Here is a 16,036-nt window from a genome sequence, read left to right as displayed (position 1 = left end):
AAGCAGCCAGAAAGAAACAATTTAAATATCATGGAACCATAGTCAAGCTTACATAGGACCTTGCAGCTTCTACATTAAAAGACTGGAAGGCATGGAACATGATATTCTGTAAGGCAAAGGAGCTTGGATTACAACCAAGGATCAACTACCCAGCGAAAATGAGCATGATCTTTCAAGGGAGGAAATGGATATTCAACGAAATAGAGGACTTCCAAATCTTCCTGATAAAAAGACCAGAGCTCAACAGAAAATTTGATCTTCAAATACGAGACTCAAGAGAGACATGAAAAGGTAAATGGGGCAGAAAGTAACAACATGGGATTAATAAGGGCAAACTCTTTACATTCCTACAAGGGAAGATGACACTTGTAACTCTTGAGAACTGTATTGTTATTACACCATGTTAAAGGGGTATACATTAGAGGGGGTGGGTATAAATTAACTTTGATGTAATGATGAAAAAAATCTAATCAAGTGGGTCCAATGGATCCAAGAAAGTGAATTAATCTGATCTAACTAAGAAAATGTACTGAGAGAAAAGGAAAGGAGGAGGCAGACAAGGGTAAGTTACATCACAGGAAAAGGCACAAAAACCTATTACAGCAGAGGGAAAGAAGGGAGGGAGATGAGCATTGTTTGAACCTTACTCTCATCAGATTTGGCTCAAGAAGGGAATAACATAATCAATTAGGTGTAGAAATCTAACATGCCCTATAGGCAGTAGGAGGGGAAAGGAGAAAGGAGAAAGAAAAGCATAAGGGGGGGGGCGGAATGGAGAGAAAGACACAGATAGTAATCATAACTGTAAATGTGATATGTGAATGTAATGGAACACTATTGTGCTATAAGAAATGATGAGCAGGCAGACTTCAGAAAAACCTGGGAAGACTTGTATGGACTGATGCTGAGTGAAGTGAGCAGAACCAGGAGAATGCTGTACAGAGTAACAGCCACATTTAGTGATGACTGACTTTGATAGACTTAACTCTTCTCAGCAAAACAAGGATCTCTGACTTCTCCAAAAGCCTCATGATGGAAAATGCTATCCACATCCAGAGAAAGAACTATGGAGTTTGAATGCAGATCAAAGCATACTGTTTGCTATTTTTTTCTTCTGTTGTGTTTTGTTTCCTCCTATTAGCTCTAATTCTTACTTACAATATCACTAATGTGAAAATATATTTAATAAGAATGTATATATATAGCCTATATTAGACTGTAAGCTGTCTTGGGGAGGGAGGTAGGGAAGGAGGGGGAGAAAAATGTAAAACTCAAAAGCTTATGGAAGTGATTGCTGATAAGTCAAAATAAATTAATAAAAAAAAGGACAATTTTTCAAGTAAAAAAAAAAAAACTAGAATAACAGTCCCAAACTGAACTTATCATTGCCCTAAACTCTCCTCTCCCCAAACCCTCTTACTGCTGACGAGGGCACTGCCATCTCTGTCACCCAGGCCCACAGCCTTGCAGTCATCCTCCACTCCTCAATCCCTCACTCCCAATATCTAATCCATCCCCAGATCTGACCATTTCTGCCTTCTCAATATCTCCCCTATATGTCTCATTCTCGGTACATCTAGGTGGCACAGTGGATAGATCATCAGCCCTAAAGTCAGGAGGGCCTGAGTTCCAATCCAGCTTCAGACATGTACTAGTTGTGTGACCCAGGAAAGTCACTTAACCCTATTTGCCTCAGTTTCCTCATCTGTAAAATGACAAACCACTCTAGTATCTTTGCCAAGAAAACTCCAAATGGGGTCACAGATACCATTGAAAAATTACTAAACAGCAAGTCTCATTCTCTCCACTCAGACACACAGCACCCTAGTTCAGGCCCTCATCACCTCTTGCCTAGACTATTGTACTAGCCTTCTAATTGCTCTCCTTGACTCAAATTTCTCCTCATTACAATCCATCCTCCACCCAACTACCAAAGTGATTTTCCTAAAGTTGAAATTTTACCAGATCACCCTCCCCACCCCACTCCCTCTTAATAATCTCTAGTAGGTCCCTATTACCATGAGATCAAATATAAAATCCTCTGTTTCACATTCAAAGTCCTTTACAACATTGTCCCTCCCTCTTTCCCTTCTTGTTTTTACTCCTGTCTGCACCTTCTATGATCCAGCCACACTGACCTTCCCATAGTCTTACTTTTACTTCTGTCTACACCTTCTACAATCCAGCCACACTGGCCTTCCCATTGTCTTACTTTTACTCCTGTCTACACCTTCTACCATCCACTCTGAGATTCCCTTTCATCTACTCTGTATGTATCTAATTTGTACCTAGTTACTGACTTGTCTCCCCCATTAGAATGTGAGCCCCTTGAGGGCAGGAACTCTTTTTGTCCTTCTTTGTATCCCAGCCTTAGCACAGTGCCTGTTACACAGTAAACAATAAATGTTTATTTAGGTAACTGGGGGGAAAAATTCTTTGAAGTAAGTTTCTCTGATAAAAGTCTCATAACCAAGATACATAAGGAACTGATTCAAAATTATGACTAAGAGCCATTCCCTAATGTATAAATGGTCCAAAAATGTGAAGAGGTAGTTTTCAAAGGAAGACATCAAAGCTATCAACAGCCACATGAAAAAAAATGCTCTAAATCACTAATAATTAGAGAAATAAAAATGAAAATAACTCTGAGGTTCCACCTCAGCCCTATCAGAGTGGCAAAGATGAGAGACGAGAAAATGACAAATGTTGGAAGGGCTGTGGGAAAACAGGCACATTAATGCATTGTTCCTGGAGCTATGAATTGGCTCAACCATTCTGGAAAACAATTAGGAACTATGCCAGAAAATGAACAAACTGTGCATCCCCTTTGACCCAGCTAGACCACTGTTAGGCCTACCCCAGAGAAAGAAGAAAAGGCTCTGTATGTACACATGTATTTACAGCAGCTCTTTTCATGGAAAGCAAAAATTGGAAGTCAGGAAGGGATCTTCCTATGGGGGAATGTTTAATCAAATTGTGATATGTGAATGTGATAGAATATTATCCTATCATAGGAAATGATGAAATGGACATTTTCAGAGGAAACTCAGAAAGTCTCTATGAACAGATTGCAGAGTGAGGTGAAAACAATTTATACAATGATAAAAGACATTATAGAGAAAAACAATTGCAGAAGATTTTAGAATTCTGATCAATGCAACATGAACCACTAGTTCAAAAGAATGAAAAGGAAACACACACTATTCAGCTCCAGATAGAGAGGCCATGAACTTAATCTTCAGAAACAAACATACATTTGGACATGGCCAAGGTAGGAATTTGTTTTTCTTGACGCGTGTACGCATAGAGGGCTGTTTTTAAAAAAAAAATTGCTCAATGAGGTGTGAGTGGGGGGGGGGAGTTATGAGAGGGGCAGATTAACAAAAAAAAAATTAAAATAGAAAATACTATCAAAAACAGGCTTGTTGACCGACTGACTTTAGAATATAGAATGTCAGGGCTGGGAGGGACCTCCTTAGACATTAGGCGCCTCCTTTACAGAGGCAAAAACAGGCTGTGAGGAGAAAGCTCTCCTAACTAGCGCAGCTAGTTAGCAGCGAGCTCAGGCTGGAGAAATAACAAAGCTCTTATGGGCCTTTCCTCCCAACCTCCCCTCCCCTTCAGTGTTCCCCCCCCAGTTGGGCAGAACCAAAGCTGGCACCCTGCATTCTCCAAATAGCCCAGGAATGAGTAAGAATTACTTCCACTAACCAAGCAGGAAAGGGACAGGCCTGAGCCCTCCCCTTCCCTGAGTAGGGCCCTGCCCTTCAGTTAGGGGTGTGTGTGTGTGTGTGTGTGTGTGTGTGTGTGTGTGTAGACACCACTGGGGTGGGAAGGGGCAGCACAGCTCCAGAAAAGACATTTTCCTGGTCACACATGGGGAGTCTCATTAGCTTCACTCACAGTCCCCTCATTCACACACAGCCCACAAAGGCACCCTCTCATACCCATTCTAAAGAGAGGGTAGAGCAGAACAAAGATCCCTCATCTTGGAGTCAGGAGACCTGGGTACTTCTCTCAGCTTTGCCATTGATTAGCTTGTGAACTTGGACATTTCCTTTTTCTAAGCCTCTGTTTCCTCACCTGTCAAATAAAGGCATTGGTCCAGGTCAAGGGTTCCTAACCTGGGATCCCCAAGGGGTCTGTGGATAGATTTCAAGAGGTCCATGAAAATGGATGGGAAAAAATTGCATCATTATTTTTATTAATCTCTAATTAAAATTTAGCATTTGCTTCAACTATTTGAAAACCTTATTTTTAGAAGAGTTTCAAAGACTTCATCAGACACTGCCAAAGGTGTCCAGGACACCAAAAAAAAAAAAAAAATCATAAACCCTGGAACTAATTTGTCTTTGAGGTTCCTCCCAGCTCTGAAATTCCATGACTATAATTCTCGCTCACACATACATCCACACAGCCTTCCAAACCCTATACACACATTCATATGTAGCCTAAGCTCACACCCCTAACTCTTTTTTCACACTACATATACACAAAGCTACATATACACAAAGCAAAATCCTTACTCGGAATATAAACAAGACTAGTCAATAATTTGACCATTATCTACCAAGCTTCATCCTAGGCCCTGTCAGGGGTCAACTTTTCTGTACAGATGTTCTTCTACCCCTTGCCCCTACCACGGTGGTTGGGCAGTGTCTGCCCAAGGATTAAATGGCCTCTTCCCTGTGGGAAGAGCCTTCAACTAAGCACTGGAGGAAAGAGAGGGCCTCTGTAGACAGGATAGGCTTCCTGGTCTGAGAGGAGTGGGAAAAACACTACCACCACCACTACCACCACTGACAACAGCAACTATATCTAGGACAGAAACCGAGACAAACGCATTTTTACTGGTTGTCCCCCATTCCCAGAATGCTCTCCTCCTCACCTCTGCTTCTTGGCTTCCCTGACTTTCTTCAGGTCCCAGCTAAAGTCACACCTTTTGCCAGAAGCCCTTCCCAATCCCCCTTAATCCTAGTGTCTTCTCTCTGAATTTGCCCCCAGTTTATCCAATATATTTTGTGTTCATCCGGAATTGTTTGCATGTCATCTCCTTCATTAGACTGTAAGCTCCTCGAGGGCAGGGACCCTATTTTTACCTTTCTTTGTATCCCCAGAGCTTAGCACTATAGTTTAGCACATAGTAAGCATTTAATTGTTTAGTCATTTTGTCCGACTTTCTGTGAACCCATATGGCATTCCTTGGCAAAGATACTGGAGCGGTTTGCCATTTCCTTCTCCAGCTCATTTTACAGATGAGGAAACTGAGGCAAACAGGGTTAAGTGACTTGCCTAGGGTCACCCAGCTAGTAAGTGTCTGAGGTTAGATTTGAACTCAGGAAGGTGAGTCTTTCTGACTCCAGGCCTGGCCTTCTATCCGCTGCGCCACCTGGCTGTGAAGCATTTAATAAATATTGACTGTTGACTGATGAAGCTGACTGAGGCTTATTTTTTTCCTTTGTATCTCCCAGGGCCTAGCATAGTGACATATAGCAGGTGCTTAAAAGCTTGTGGAATCATCTTGAATTGACTATTAGAGCCTACATTTTTGGGGGGGCAGCTGAAGGAACTGCTGGAGAAAGGGTGGATACCCCACACCGGGAAATAACTGAGCCATGATAAACACTGACTAAAATTTGCCCTTACAGAAGTGAGAAATCGGGAAACTGATTCCACGTACGTTATCTGATAAATCAGTTTACTTAATCATTCCCGTGTGGATGAGTGAAGGTAGCTCTTACCCTCTTCCCTAAACCCTACTTATTCTGGCTACTCTTGGGTTGGTCGTCCTTGGGTTTTTTTATTCCTCCTATCTTTTGTTTCCCTGCTGAAGCCTGGGCCTGCCCAAGAGATGTGACCTACAGCCTGTGTGGAAGAGGGCAGGCAGCCTTTGCTGCAGGAATCTGGGGGTTGAGGATGTATATGACAGGAGATGTAGGGGCCCTCAGGCCCTGTTCACTTAGCCTTTGGAATCATCCGTACCATATAATCCTAGCTACCATGCAACCTGACGGGGAAGTATTTTTAATATATTCCAGAAAATTTATAATTGCCTATAACACATTTTTCAGAAGGTGGAAGTAACTTTAAGTCCTTTGCTTACATCACAGGAACAACTTCTTTCCCATGGGAATGGAGCCCCAGCCTTACATTCAAAGTCAAGGGCAAACAGGACTCAGTATACAGAAATTCATTTCACAGGCAGCTCAGCAGGGACACTGCCACTGTTTTGTAAATCAAGGGACAGCTGTAGTGGCAGAGCCACTGAGCCCACCAGAGCTCCAGGGATGCAGATGAAAGGAATGCTCCCAGCTGGGTGAGGATAGTCAGGGAAGACTTCCTGGCAGAGGCATTCTGGGGAGGCAGCCACTGCCCAACTGGCAGAAATAGTTCCCAGACTGGGGAGATGATGGCACTGCCCAGCCCAGGCTGGAAAGAATCATTTATGAACCCCTAATTACCTCTGATATTCAGTAAGCTCCACACCCCACTCATATCCTTGGCATCTGCCTGGCCAAGGGCTCAGGAACAGCAGGAAGAGAGGCCACATTTGGCCCATCCAGCGGGCAAACAAGGCCTCAGCCCCCCAACCTCTCCTCATCTTGTGTCTGTGTCTTTTGGACCAGCTCAGCTTGCTGGTGGAAAGGGGTAGGGGTGGGGGTGGAGGGACTCATCTCAGGTTCGGCAGAGTTCTCATATTTCTGGGTCTGAGACGTTCCCATCCTAAGGCTCCCCGCTTCCTTCTTAGAATTAGGTTTGGGGTGAGCTGGGGTCTCATGTGGAGGAGAAGGGTCATGAAGGGGAGGGTTGCTCCTTGCATAGCGGGAAGTCCTCTAGGAACAGGGTACCCAAAGCCTTGCTGAGATTCCCCACCATCTCCGGTCTGTACATGCCAGGCTGACTATATCTGTCCCTGAACAGTCAGAATGGAATGTTCCGAGGACGGAACTTGGGTCTCCCCTCCCCCTCTCCCCTAACTGGCCTGTGGGCTGGGGGAGGGGGAGAGGGTGCTGCTTAAACTACTCCTCTTATGGTGATTCTATGGGGGGACCTGGCTATCCCTGCCAAGAGCCTGAGGTCCTCCCCTTGTCCCTCCCTCCCATACTTGTCTCTTCATCTGGTCTGACTCCCAGCCACTGCCGGGGTGTAACCCAGGATCTGAGAATGGGAAAGGAGTTTGAGGGGGCACTAGTTAGGAACAGAGCCCTTCCCCCATTATGCACAACTAAGACGTGGGAAGGGATCACTCAAGATATGATGAGCCTGGCTCCTGACCCTGGTTTGGAGTTCAAATCCCTGGGGGGCATTTTCAAATTGGGCAAAGTGCTTAGAGATCCTAGGATTAAAGATGCCAAGTAGCCTGACTCAGCCTGAATCAGCCACCCCAGAGGCCCAGCCTGCCCAGCCCTACTTGGCCCAAGCCACAGGAAACCCCCGAGTCAGCTTCCTTGGGTGGCTGCCTCAGACTCAGCATCTTTAGACCAGCTCCACCATCGCCTCTCCCAAGAGTCTCAGCCCTTAGTGTCCTGGTGATACAGCTCTGGTGGTGGTGGGGGAGGTGGAGAATGGCAAGTGGGGAAAAGGCAGAGAGAGGGAGGGAGCAGACTGTTTGGACTTGATTCTTCCACTAACTTGCTGTGTGAACCTCAGTTTCCTCTTCTGCAAAATGAGGGGGTTGGACTATATGAGCCCCAAAGTCTTCTCTAGCACTAAAATACTGGGATTCCTATGGTTCCCTTCTCTCCCCAGTAGCTCTGGGGAGTCAGGCTACCTGAGTCTATCTTGGAGTTCATCCAGGGCCCCAAACCTTAGGGCCTGGTCAGCAGGGTCAGTGGGTGGAGGGCTGGCAGCTTCCTGTTATTTCTGCCTCATGCTCGTACACGGCCCTTTGGGTAGGGAGGGGAGAAGTGGGTGGCGGTGTACTGCAAGTGTGGAGGGAAGAAGCAGGAAGAGCAGACTTCCTTGCAGATAAAAAATGGATCTCTCAATGTCTTCCCATAGTCCACATTCCCCTTGGGTCCTTCCTTCCTTAGGTTCTGAGAGGATCCCCAGGGTAGAGATTGTCTCCCTCTCAGATGCAGGATCCTGAAGGCTGGATCCCCTCCCCACCTTCCATTTAGGGCACTGTGTTAGGAGCTGGGCCAGACTGGGTTTTCCTTCTTCTCCCCCTCCTCCCACTATGTCTTTGGGATCCCCCATTATAGGGTGAGTGGCCAGTTCTCAATGGATAATAGAGCTGGAAATTTCTAGATTTTTAAGCCAAGAGAAGCTAGTGTTTAGGGGAGCCTGGGCAGAGTGAATTTTGCCCCCTTTCCGGGGGGCATCACCCCTAAGTAATGACTGCCTAATCTGTGTGATGGGGTCGGGGTGACCTAGACGTAGGACAATTCCAGTGTTGTACCAGTGGGACTGGGATACCTGGGGAGAGTTGAGGGAAGGACTAGGATTTGGGGGGCAGTCGAAGGAAGGAATCTTGGTCTCAGAGTCCCCTAATGTTCTGTCTCCCCATTGGTAGAACCTCAAAGATGGAGACTAGGAGTGCCACATTGCCCCCTGGTGGTTCTGTCTAGCCTTGCAATCTCTTTTCTAAATTCAAGGATCCAAAGGCCCACCAACTTGTCTCTCTTGCCTTCCATTTCCCAGGTGCTGCTTGATGAAAAGGAACATTCCTAGGGTAAAAGCATTTCAGAAGGATCTTAGTTTGTAGGGTTAGAAGGGACCTTAAAGGTCACATGATCCAGATTCCTTATTTTGACAGATGAGGAAACTGAGACCCTGAAAGAGGAAATGACTTGTTCTGAGTTACACGGGTATTATTGGCGGAACAGCCATTCCAACCCAGGTTCTCAGACTCCAGCTTCAGTGTTCTTCCTACTATACAAAGACATTTCTTTAGGACACCACAGACTCATAGGAGGTTGGAATTTTTGAGAAGGAGGGACTCCTGGAGCTCACCTATTTGAATATGAGTGCCACAGGGGCAGGGACCATCAGCTCCTCAGCTCCTATCCTTGTATGTTCTGGGTCCTTAATAGGTGATTATTTAATCGTCTGCAGTCCGACTCCCTCAATCTATAACTAAAATCCAGAGAAAGAAGTGATTTGTCACAAGTTAGTGGCAGAACCTGGCAGCTGACTCCCAGAGCCATTGTGATGCTTGCTACACCCTAGGCCCTAAAGAGGAAGGAACCCAGAGAGTAGACCTACATGGGCTGGGCCCCAAAGGGCAGAATCAGGGTAGCACTGTAGAGATGGATTAGGCCTCGAGGAAAGGATGAAAACCATCCCAAAGTCTACCATCCTTGGGAGGGTGTAGGCTTGAGACCCCTGAAGGTGTTTAAGGTATTTAAGCAAAGGCTAGCTGGACCCTTGGGTATGTCACAAAAAGCATTCTAGCCCTCGAGGTCCCTTTCCTCCATGAGATTCTGGATGAGAGAAGAAGGGGAGACACCAATCCTGAGCTGGGAGACCCTGCATGGGTTCTGGTAGGGAAAGAGGGAGACTCCCGAGGCAGAGGGGGTGTGGGTAGCTGGAAGGTTGGGGGATGGGTCTCTAATTCTCAAACCCTGCCAAGAGAAGAGGCTATAACATCTCCGCAGCATACCTTCACCTTCTCTTTCTGAGTTCCCAGTTCTCCCAAGAATCTAGAAATTCTCTTTCGATGTCCATCTGCAGTCCCTTCTGTGATAGCAACCGACCTAAACTCATTTTGCTCTGTTTTGTGCCTAATCTAGACCCTGCCTGGAAGACCAGTGCTGTCCCTTCACCAGCGACCTTGCTGAGGCTGGAAAGACTCGTCTTTCCTTTCTAGCCACCAGTGTTACAGGACTGGCTCTGTGGGGTTCAGAGTGAGGGTAATAGGCAGGCAGGGCTGCTCTGCACCCCTGGAACTGGAATCCAGCAGGCCAAGGCGGCACCAGAAGGTGAAAAGGGCTGTCATGTGTCTTGGGGGGATATGGCAGCACAGTTCAAGCCACAGTTGACCTTCAGTGGTTGATCAGCCCAGGGACTGAGTGGCCCCTATGCTGTGGGCAAAGCCCTGGGCTGCATGCTGGAGAAAACCTAGGACCCCTGCACACTTGGAATCTCCCCAGTCAGGAGAGGAGGAGGGAGGGAAGGTGGTTTCATGAGGGCATCAGAAAGGAAAAGTACTATCTACATCCTGGGAGAAACAAAACCCTAGATCCAGGACAGAAAAAGAGACAAGTTCAGTTGTGTGGACAGAGAGCCTGCTCTGAGAGGCTACGGGGATGGGTGGTATAAGGAAGACAGATCTCTGATGCTAGCTATGGCCTCAGGCAAGTAAGTCCTTTACTCTTTCTCAGCCTCAGTTTCCTCATCTGTAAAATGAAGAGGTTAGACTAGATGGAGGACTGCTGAGTCTCTTCCTGCCTGTGATGAGGGTGAGACCAGATGCTCTAAGGCAGGGCACTGTACCCAAAGACAGATGGGGCTGAATGGAGTCTGGCAGGGTGACATGGGAATGCCACCTACTTATAGGATCATCACTCTACAGCTGAAAGGGACCCCAGAGAGCATCAGATCCAAAGCCTCTCATTTTACTGAGTCAACCAACCCAGAGAAAAGCTAAAGAGCTTACCTAAAATCACACAGGTGGAAGTACCAGGATTTGAAACCAGTCCTCTGAATTTAAACCCACAGCTCTTTCTATACAACAGCTCAGAGGCAGCCTTGACAAGGAGTGCTACTTGTGTGTCCCATGGCCTAACCAGGGGTGGGGACCTTGAGGCCTCGATTTGTTCTGTGAAGTTTGGATTCAGTCAAAGGCCACACCTGAGGACCCAGAGGGCCATATGTGGCCTCAAGGCTGAAGGTTCCCCACCCCTGGAACCCATCCAATACACATTTATTAAGTGCCTACTGATGCAAGGTACTGGGCTTGACACTAAGAATATAAATTTTCTTTAAAAAAAAAAAAAAACAACAAAAAAATAAAACCACAGCCTGCCCCCTGACTAGACTGTAAGCTCTCTGGAAGCAGGGATCTTAATCAGACCTTTTACTTCCCCTGGTATCAAGCACAGAGCTCTGCACACAGTGGGTGTTTCACATGTTTGTTGAATATGCAAGGGCCACAAGTAACTCTGAGCAAGTCTCTGATACCTCCCTCCCCATACCTGGTTCTGGATCCTTTTGAAACCAGTTTCACCCTTCCCCCATCCCCACCCTATAAGAATCTGGCTAAAAAATTGCTTAGGGAGAAATGCCTCTATTCAGAGAAGGGGCCACTGTTAGCGTGTGCAGTGGAGGCCAGGGTTTTATCAAGCCAGGCCACTGTCTCAGCCTGGAGAGCTCATATGGATCATTGCAGTGGGGTCAGCAGAAGCTGTGCCCCCAAATGGGGCTTTGCCAGAGCCAAGGCTGCTGCTCGTCCTTAGCATCACACAAAGGGATCTAAGCTTGGGATGGGGAAGGGGGCACTGGAGCAGACTCCCTTGGGAAGGTGAACACAGGAGCTGGGACCAACAGAAGGGACGGCTGCAAGCTGCTCTATTTGCTTGGGAAGGCCCCTAAGACAGAAGTACAAGGACCCCTGAAGGACCTCATGTGCCTCCTGAGAGCCTGAATCACTTAGGTCCAAAAGTGACTTAGCCTACCACCAGTATGGGATATGAAGTTGGTGCTAAGGCTCAAAAACCAACCTCAGGAAAGTCAGTCCTGGAGTCTGGGTCTCAGTTTTCTCATCTGTAAAATGAGAAAGGATTGATCAGATGAGGCCTAAAGTCTCCTTTCCAGCTCTAATGTTCTAAAGTCACTCCCTGCTCTTTCATTCCGTAGTCTAAGGTAATCAAAAATCTTTCATGTTTAAAATCTTGTACCCATAAGAAGCAGACTTATGCCATCTAGTGTCAGTTTGAGGAGGGCCCACCAGTCAACTCCCTGGGCCTCCAGAAGGTGATTGGGGTGAAAGCTCAGAGAAGTATGTTGCAAAAGGAAGTAGGCTTTGGAAGGGCTCTGAATCAGATGGGATAAGTCTCCTGAACTTGAGATGGGGTTTAGGGGAGAAAAGAGTGAGCTAGTGGTAGGAGAGTTAGTCTCTGGAAACTAGAGAAATAATAATGAGGCAGGGAGATAAAATGGGCTTCAAACCAGAAGAGCCAGATTCCATTTGCTAGGACCAAGCACATCAGTTTCCCTCCCTGAGCCTCACTTTCCTCATTTATAAAACAGAGATGCCTGAACACTTCACAAAGCCCCAGTATTGTGGATGGAGAACTAGAGTTAGAGTTTGGAAATAATGCATTCAAACTTGACCACCAACTCTATATGTTCATGCCTCTAATCACCTCTCATCACTCTCCTCCTACCTGAGTAGATCCCATCACTATTTATGTGACCTTGGACAAATCATTTGATCTCACTTGGCCTCAGTTTCTCCATTTGTAAAAAGAGGGAGTTGAACTGCATGACTTCAAGGTCCCTTCCAGTTCTACAGATCTGATGACCCCATGACATCTCTCACATAGGGTTGTTCTATGAAAGGCATTTTGCAGATCCCAGAAGACATGTGTTATTATGTAACCTTTCAAGGTGAGAAAGGAAAGGAAGGAGCTACAAATGGCAGTGCCAGGAGAGCGTGCCAGAGTTAACCTGAAACCTGACGGCAGAGCAAGGGGTGGAGACAGCTGCTCAGTGTCCACTGCATAGATATAATTTTTCTCAGATGAGCTCTGTCCCAGTAATCCTGGGGCACAAAACTCTCCCTTTAATCCGGCCTAAGCTGATTAACAAACAAATCCTGGAGAAAGGGAGGATGGATGCCGGGCAAACCACTTTATACCATTAAGGGAAAACCTCTGGAGGAGATGATGATCACTCTTTCCCACTCCTCTTCCCTACTGGGGGATTAGAAAATTAGAATGTCAGATGTGGCAAGGAGCTTGCAGATTATCCAATCCAACCCCTTCATTTTGCAGAACACAGTGAAACTCAGACAGGAGAAGTGATTTTATAGAATTATTTCAGAGCAGCAAAGGGCTTCAGAACATAGCAGGTTAGAATTTGAAGCATTTAGCAGGTGAGGAAACAGAGGCTCAGAGAGGCTGAACCACTTGGAGAGGTCAAGCAGCTAGCACCAAACAGAGAGCCAAGATTTGAGCCCAGGTCTTCTGATAGAAAAGCTCACGCCTTTAGTTTGCCTTCATCCTGTGTGCTATTGCACACCCTCCCAGCCCCCCTGGCGGATGGGACAAGAGACAGGCCTAGAAAGTGTCTTGTCCAAGGTATTCAGTCTCTTCCCCTCCCCCCCCAAGGGGCTCACCTCTTTGCCTCCAAACCCCATATCAGCTCAGTATGCCGAAGATGATAGTCGGAGGAGAGGCTGGCCATGAAGGTTCAAGGCCCCCACCTAGGACAGTGAATGCAGGGAGCTTTTCGGGTCTGACTCTGAGTCAGTCACCCCAGCAGGCCCTCACTCAGCTTCTCCTGCCAGAGGATGCCAGCTCTGTGCCGCGCTCATCCTCTGCTGGAAGTTACCAGGCAGCAGAGCTCAGAGCAAGGGGGCCCAAGAGAATTGACAAAGGCCCCAGGACCTGGCTCAGGTGCAAGCCAGCGGCATAGTCGCAGCCCCAGGCAGCTTTAAAACAACACCCCAGGGCCTGCCCAGGCCTGGGGCACTTGGGAAAGAGGATCAGAAGACAGTAACAACAGGAGAAAGCAGAAGCGGGGAGGAGGGGGCCCTTAACTAGGACATCAGAACACCTGGATTTTAGTCCCAATTCTACCATGAAGTGGTTGGAATGACCTTGGAAAAGCCTTTCCCCCCACTCTGGGCCTGTTTCTTCCCTGTACATAAACATCTCACTTTTCTGCAGCATTTTTATGTTTGCCAAGTGCTTTCTTCATTATCGTGCCCATGAGGTAGGTAGTGGAAATCTCAGACCAGGGCAGTGACTCGCTCAAGGTCACTCATCTAGCAAAGAGCAGAGCTAAACCCCGAATAGGCTGGATGGGCTCTGATCTTCTACCGGCTCCCTGGGAGCCCTCTCTTTCCCCTAACCAAAGCCCTTTGAGGGCTCTTTTGAGGATCTGAGTGGTGCCAGAAATCTAGATCCATTTTCCAGCTTCTTGGGACTCTGGGGAAGCGCATTTGGACACAGGGTAGATTTAAGAGTATAAAGGCTGCCCTGAATATCTCCTGGAGGTGGGACACAGATAGGAGGACGAAGTACTGAAGCCGGGACCCCCAAATACCAAGCCGGGCTGCCCAAAACATACATTTCTGCAACTCTGGGACCACACCCACCTCATTTTGCCCCTCCGCAAAATGGAGGCCCATCGCTCACCAACCCCATTCTTCCGCAGTCCAGTCCGGGAGAGGAAGCCTCGGGGGGAGGGAGGGGAACAGGCCCAGGGCCCACAGCTTTATTGCGGTTCTGAGAGTTGCCTCCCGCTGAGAGGGGAGGAAATCAGGGGGAAAGGGGCCCGCCAGATGCCCCACCCAGAGAAACTCGCTTAGTCGTGCTTGTTCCGCTCAGGGCGCCCGCGGTCCCCGCAGTGTCCGCCCGGCCGCTGTGTCCATCCATTGGCTCCAGCTGGCGTCCATCCGCCGCGGCGGCTCCCTCCTCCTCCGCGGCCTCAGTGCTGGGGGGAGGCCGGGCCTCGGGGTGGGCTCCGGCGGAAGGGGGAGTCAGGCTCGGGGGAGGCGGCTGCGGCGGCGGGCCCGGCCCCGGCCCTCCGCAGGCGGCCGGCGGCCCAGGGCACGCAGCCTCCCAGGCCCAGGGCCGAGGCGAGCAGGGCGGGCGGGCGGGGCCGCTTGCCGCGCCTCAGCCCCTTCTTGGCCCGCTGCCCGTGGGCAGCCAGGTAGAGCTCGGCTTGGGAGACGCTGCCGCCCAGGCGGCTCAGGCTCTCGGCGCGGTGCGCCAGGCGCAGCTCGGCTGCCAGGAAGACGCGATGGAGATGCTGCACCCGGCTCTCCAGCTCCGACACCACCCGCCGCCTGCCTTCCACCTCCAGCAGCCGCCGCCGGGCTTCAGCCAGCTCCAGCGCCCGACTGCCCGCCGCTGCCGCGCCCGCCGCACCGTGCCCACCGGGCCGCCAGCGCTGCAGCTCCAAACCGCGCCCCGCGCCCTTCTCCGCGGTCGCTGTCTCGGTCGTGGTCCCAGGGGCTGCGGGCTGGGGCTGCGGAGGGGGCTGAGGAGGTGGTGACGAAGGTGGGGAGCCCGGCTCATCCGCAGGGTCCGAAGAAGCCAGAGAGGAAGGCGGGGGAAAGGAGAGGGGAGTGGGAGGGGGCGGCGGCTCCCCCGGGCGGGGCGCTGCGCCGCAGGCGCTGATGCGGCACCCTGGCATCCCGCCGCCCCCCGGCTGGACTCCCTCGGGAGAAAGCTGCAGCGGAGACTCCGCTGGGAACCTAAGCTAGGACCACGGAAAGCGACTGCGCCCCGGCAGACCTTCCTCCGAGGAACGAGCTCCAAGGGGCCTCTTATAGTGAGCGAGGACGGGGCGGAGCGATGGGCAGCAGAGCCAATAAAAGAGGTCGCAGGGCCCCGGGACCACCTCCTCTGCCCTGAGCCCCGCCATGCTTGCGCTCCTTAGACCCGGTCCTTTTGCCCCCAGTCCCTTAGTCGCATCTCTACCTCCGCTCCCGGTGCCCGCCCCGCCCGGCTACCCCATCTCCCTTCCCATTCCTTTCCATCCTTCACCAAAATTCAGTCGATTTTCCTAGGACTGTTACAAGTTCCAGTAGTCCGTGTTTAGAAGTCTACTTCACTTCTGACATTGTAATATTCCAAAAGCCCCCCTCCCCGCTCTGGCATTTTATGTTCTAACGTTCTGTGTTTCAACATTATAACGCCCTTACGACTCCGACATTCGAGGAGGCTCTAAAGCCCCATCCAGGCCTAACATTCTGTGTTCTAAGAGCTTCCCAGCTCTGACATTCTAGATTCTGAATTTGGAGGAAGTTCTCCCAGGGCTTGTGACCTCATACCTGGTAAGGTTGGGGAAGTAGGCAGAGGTGCTCCCCTTCTCATGCTTGAGTAACCTGGTCCCATTTGGGAAAAGGTGAATGGGAAAG

At 49.1% G+C, this 16,036-nt stretch overlaps 1 protein-coding gene across 6 annotated transcripts in view; it reads right to left on the bottom strand.

The window, feature by feature from the left end:
- TRNP1 (TMF1-regulated nuclear protein 1) overlaps positions 1–15,309 on the bottom strand; it is an 18,027-nt gene extending 2,718 nt beyond the window's left edge. For 2 of the 6 annotated variants that reach the window (XM_027864962.1, XM_027864961.1), the window contains exon 1: positions 14,267–15,309. In XM_027864962.1, coding sequence (XP_027720763.1) covers positions 14,599–15,309 — 711 coding nt within the window. In that variant the 3' untranslated portion in view covers positions 14,267–14,598. Of the gene's footprint in view, positions 1–11,663; positions 11,707–13,282 lie in introns of all 6 variants that reach the window. The other 4 variants (XM_027864965.1, XM_027864966.1, XM_027864963.1 and 1 more) reach the window with 3 other exon arrangements.
- Between the last annotated feature and the right edge of the window lie 727 nt (positions 15,310–16,036).

The sequence above is a fragment of the Vombatus ursinus genome, unplaced genomic scaffold (assembly GCF_900497805.2).
Source record: "Vombatus ursinus unplaced genomic scaffold, bare-nosed wombat genome assembly UNPS02014777.1, whole genome shotgun sequence".
Taxonomy (NCBI): Eukaryota; Metazoa; Chordata; class Mammalia; order Diprotodontia; family Vombatidae; genus Vombatus; species Vombatus ursinus.
The sequence above is the reverse complement of the archived record's forward strand: the minus strand, read 5'-3'. Positions and strand labels throughout refer to the sequence as shown.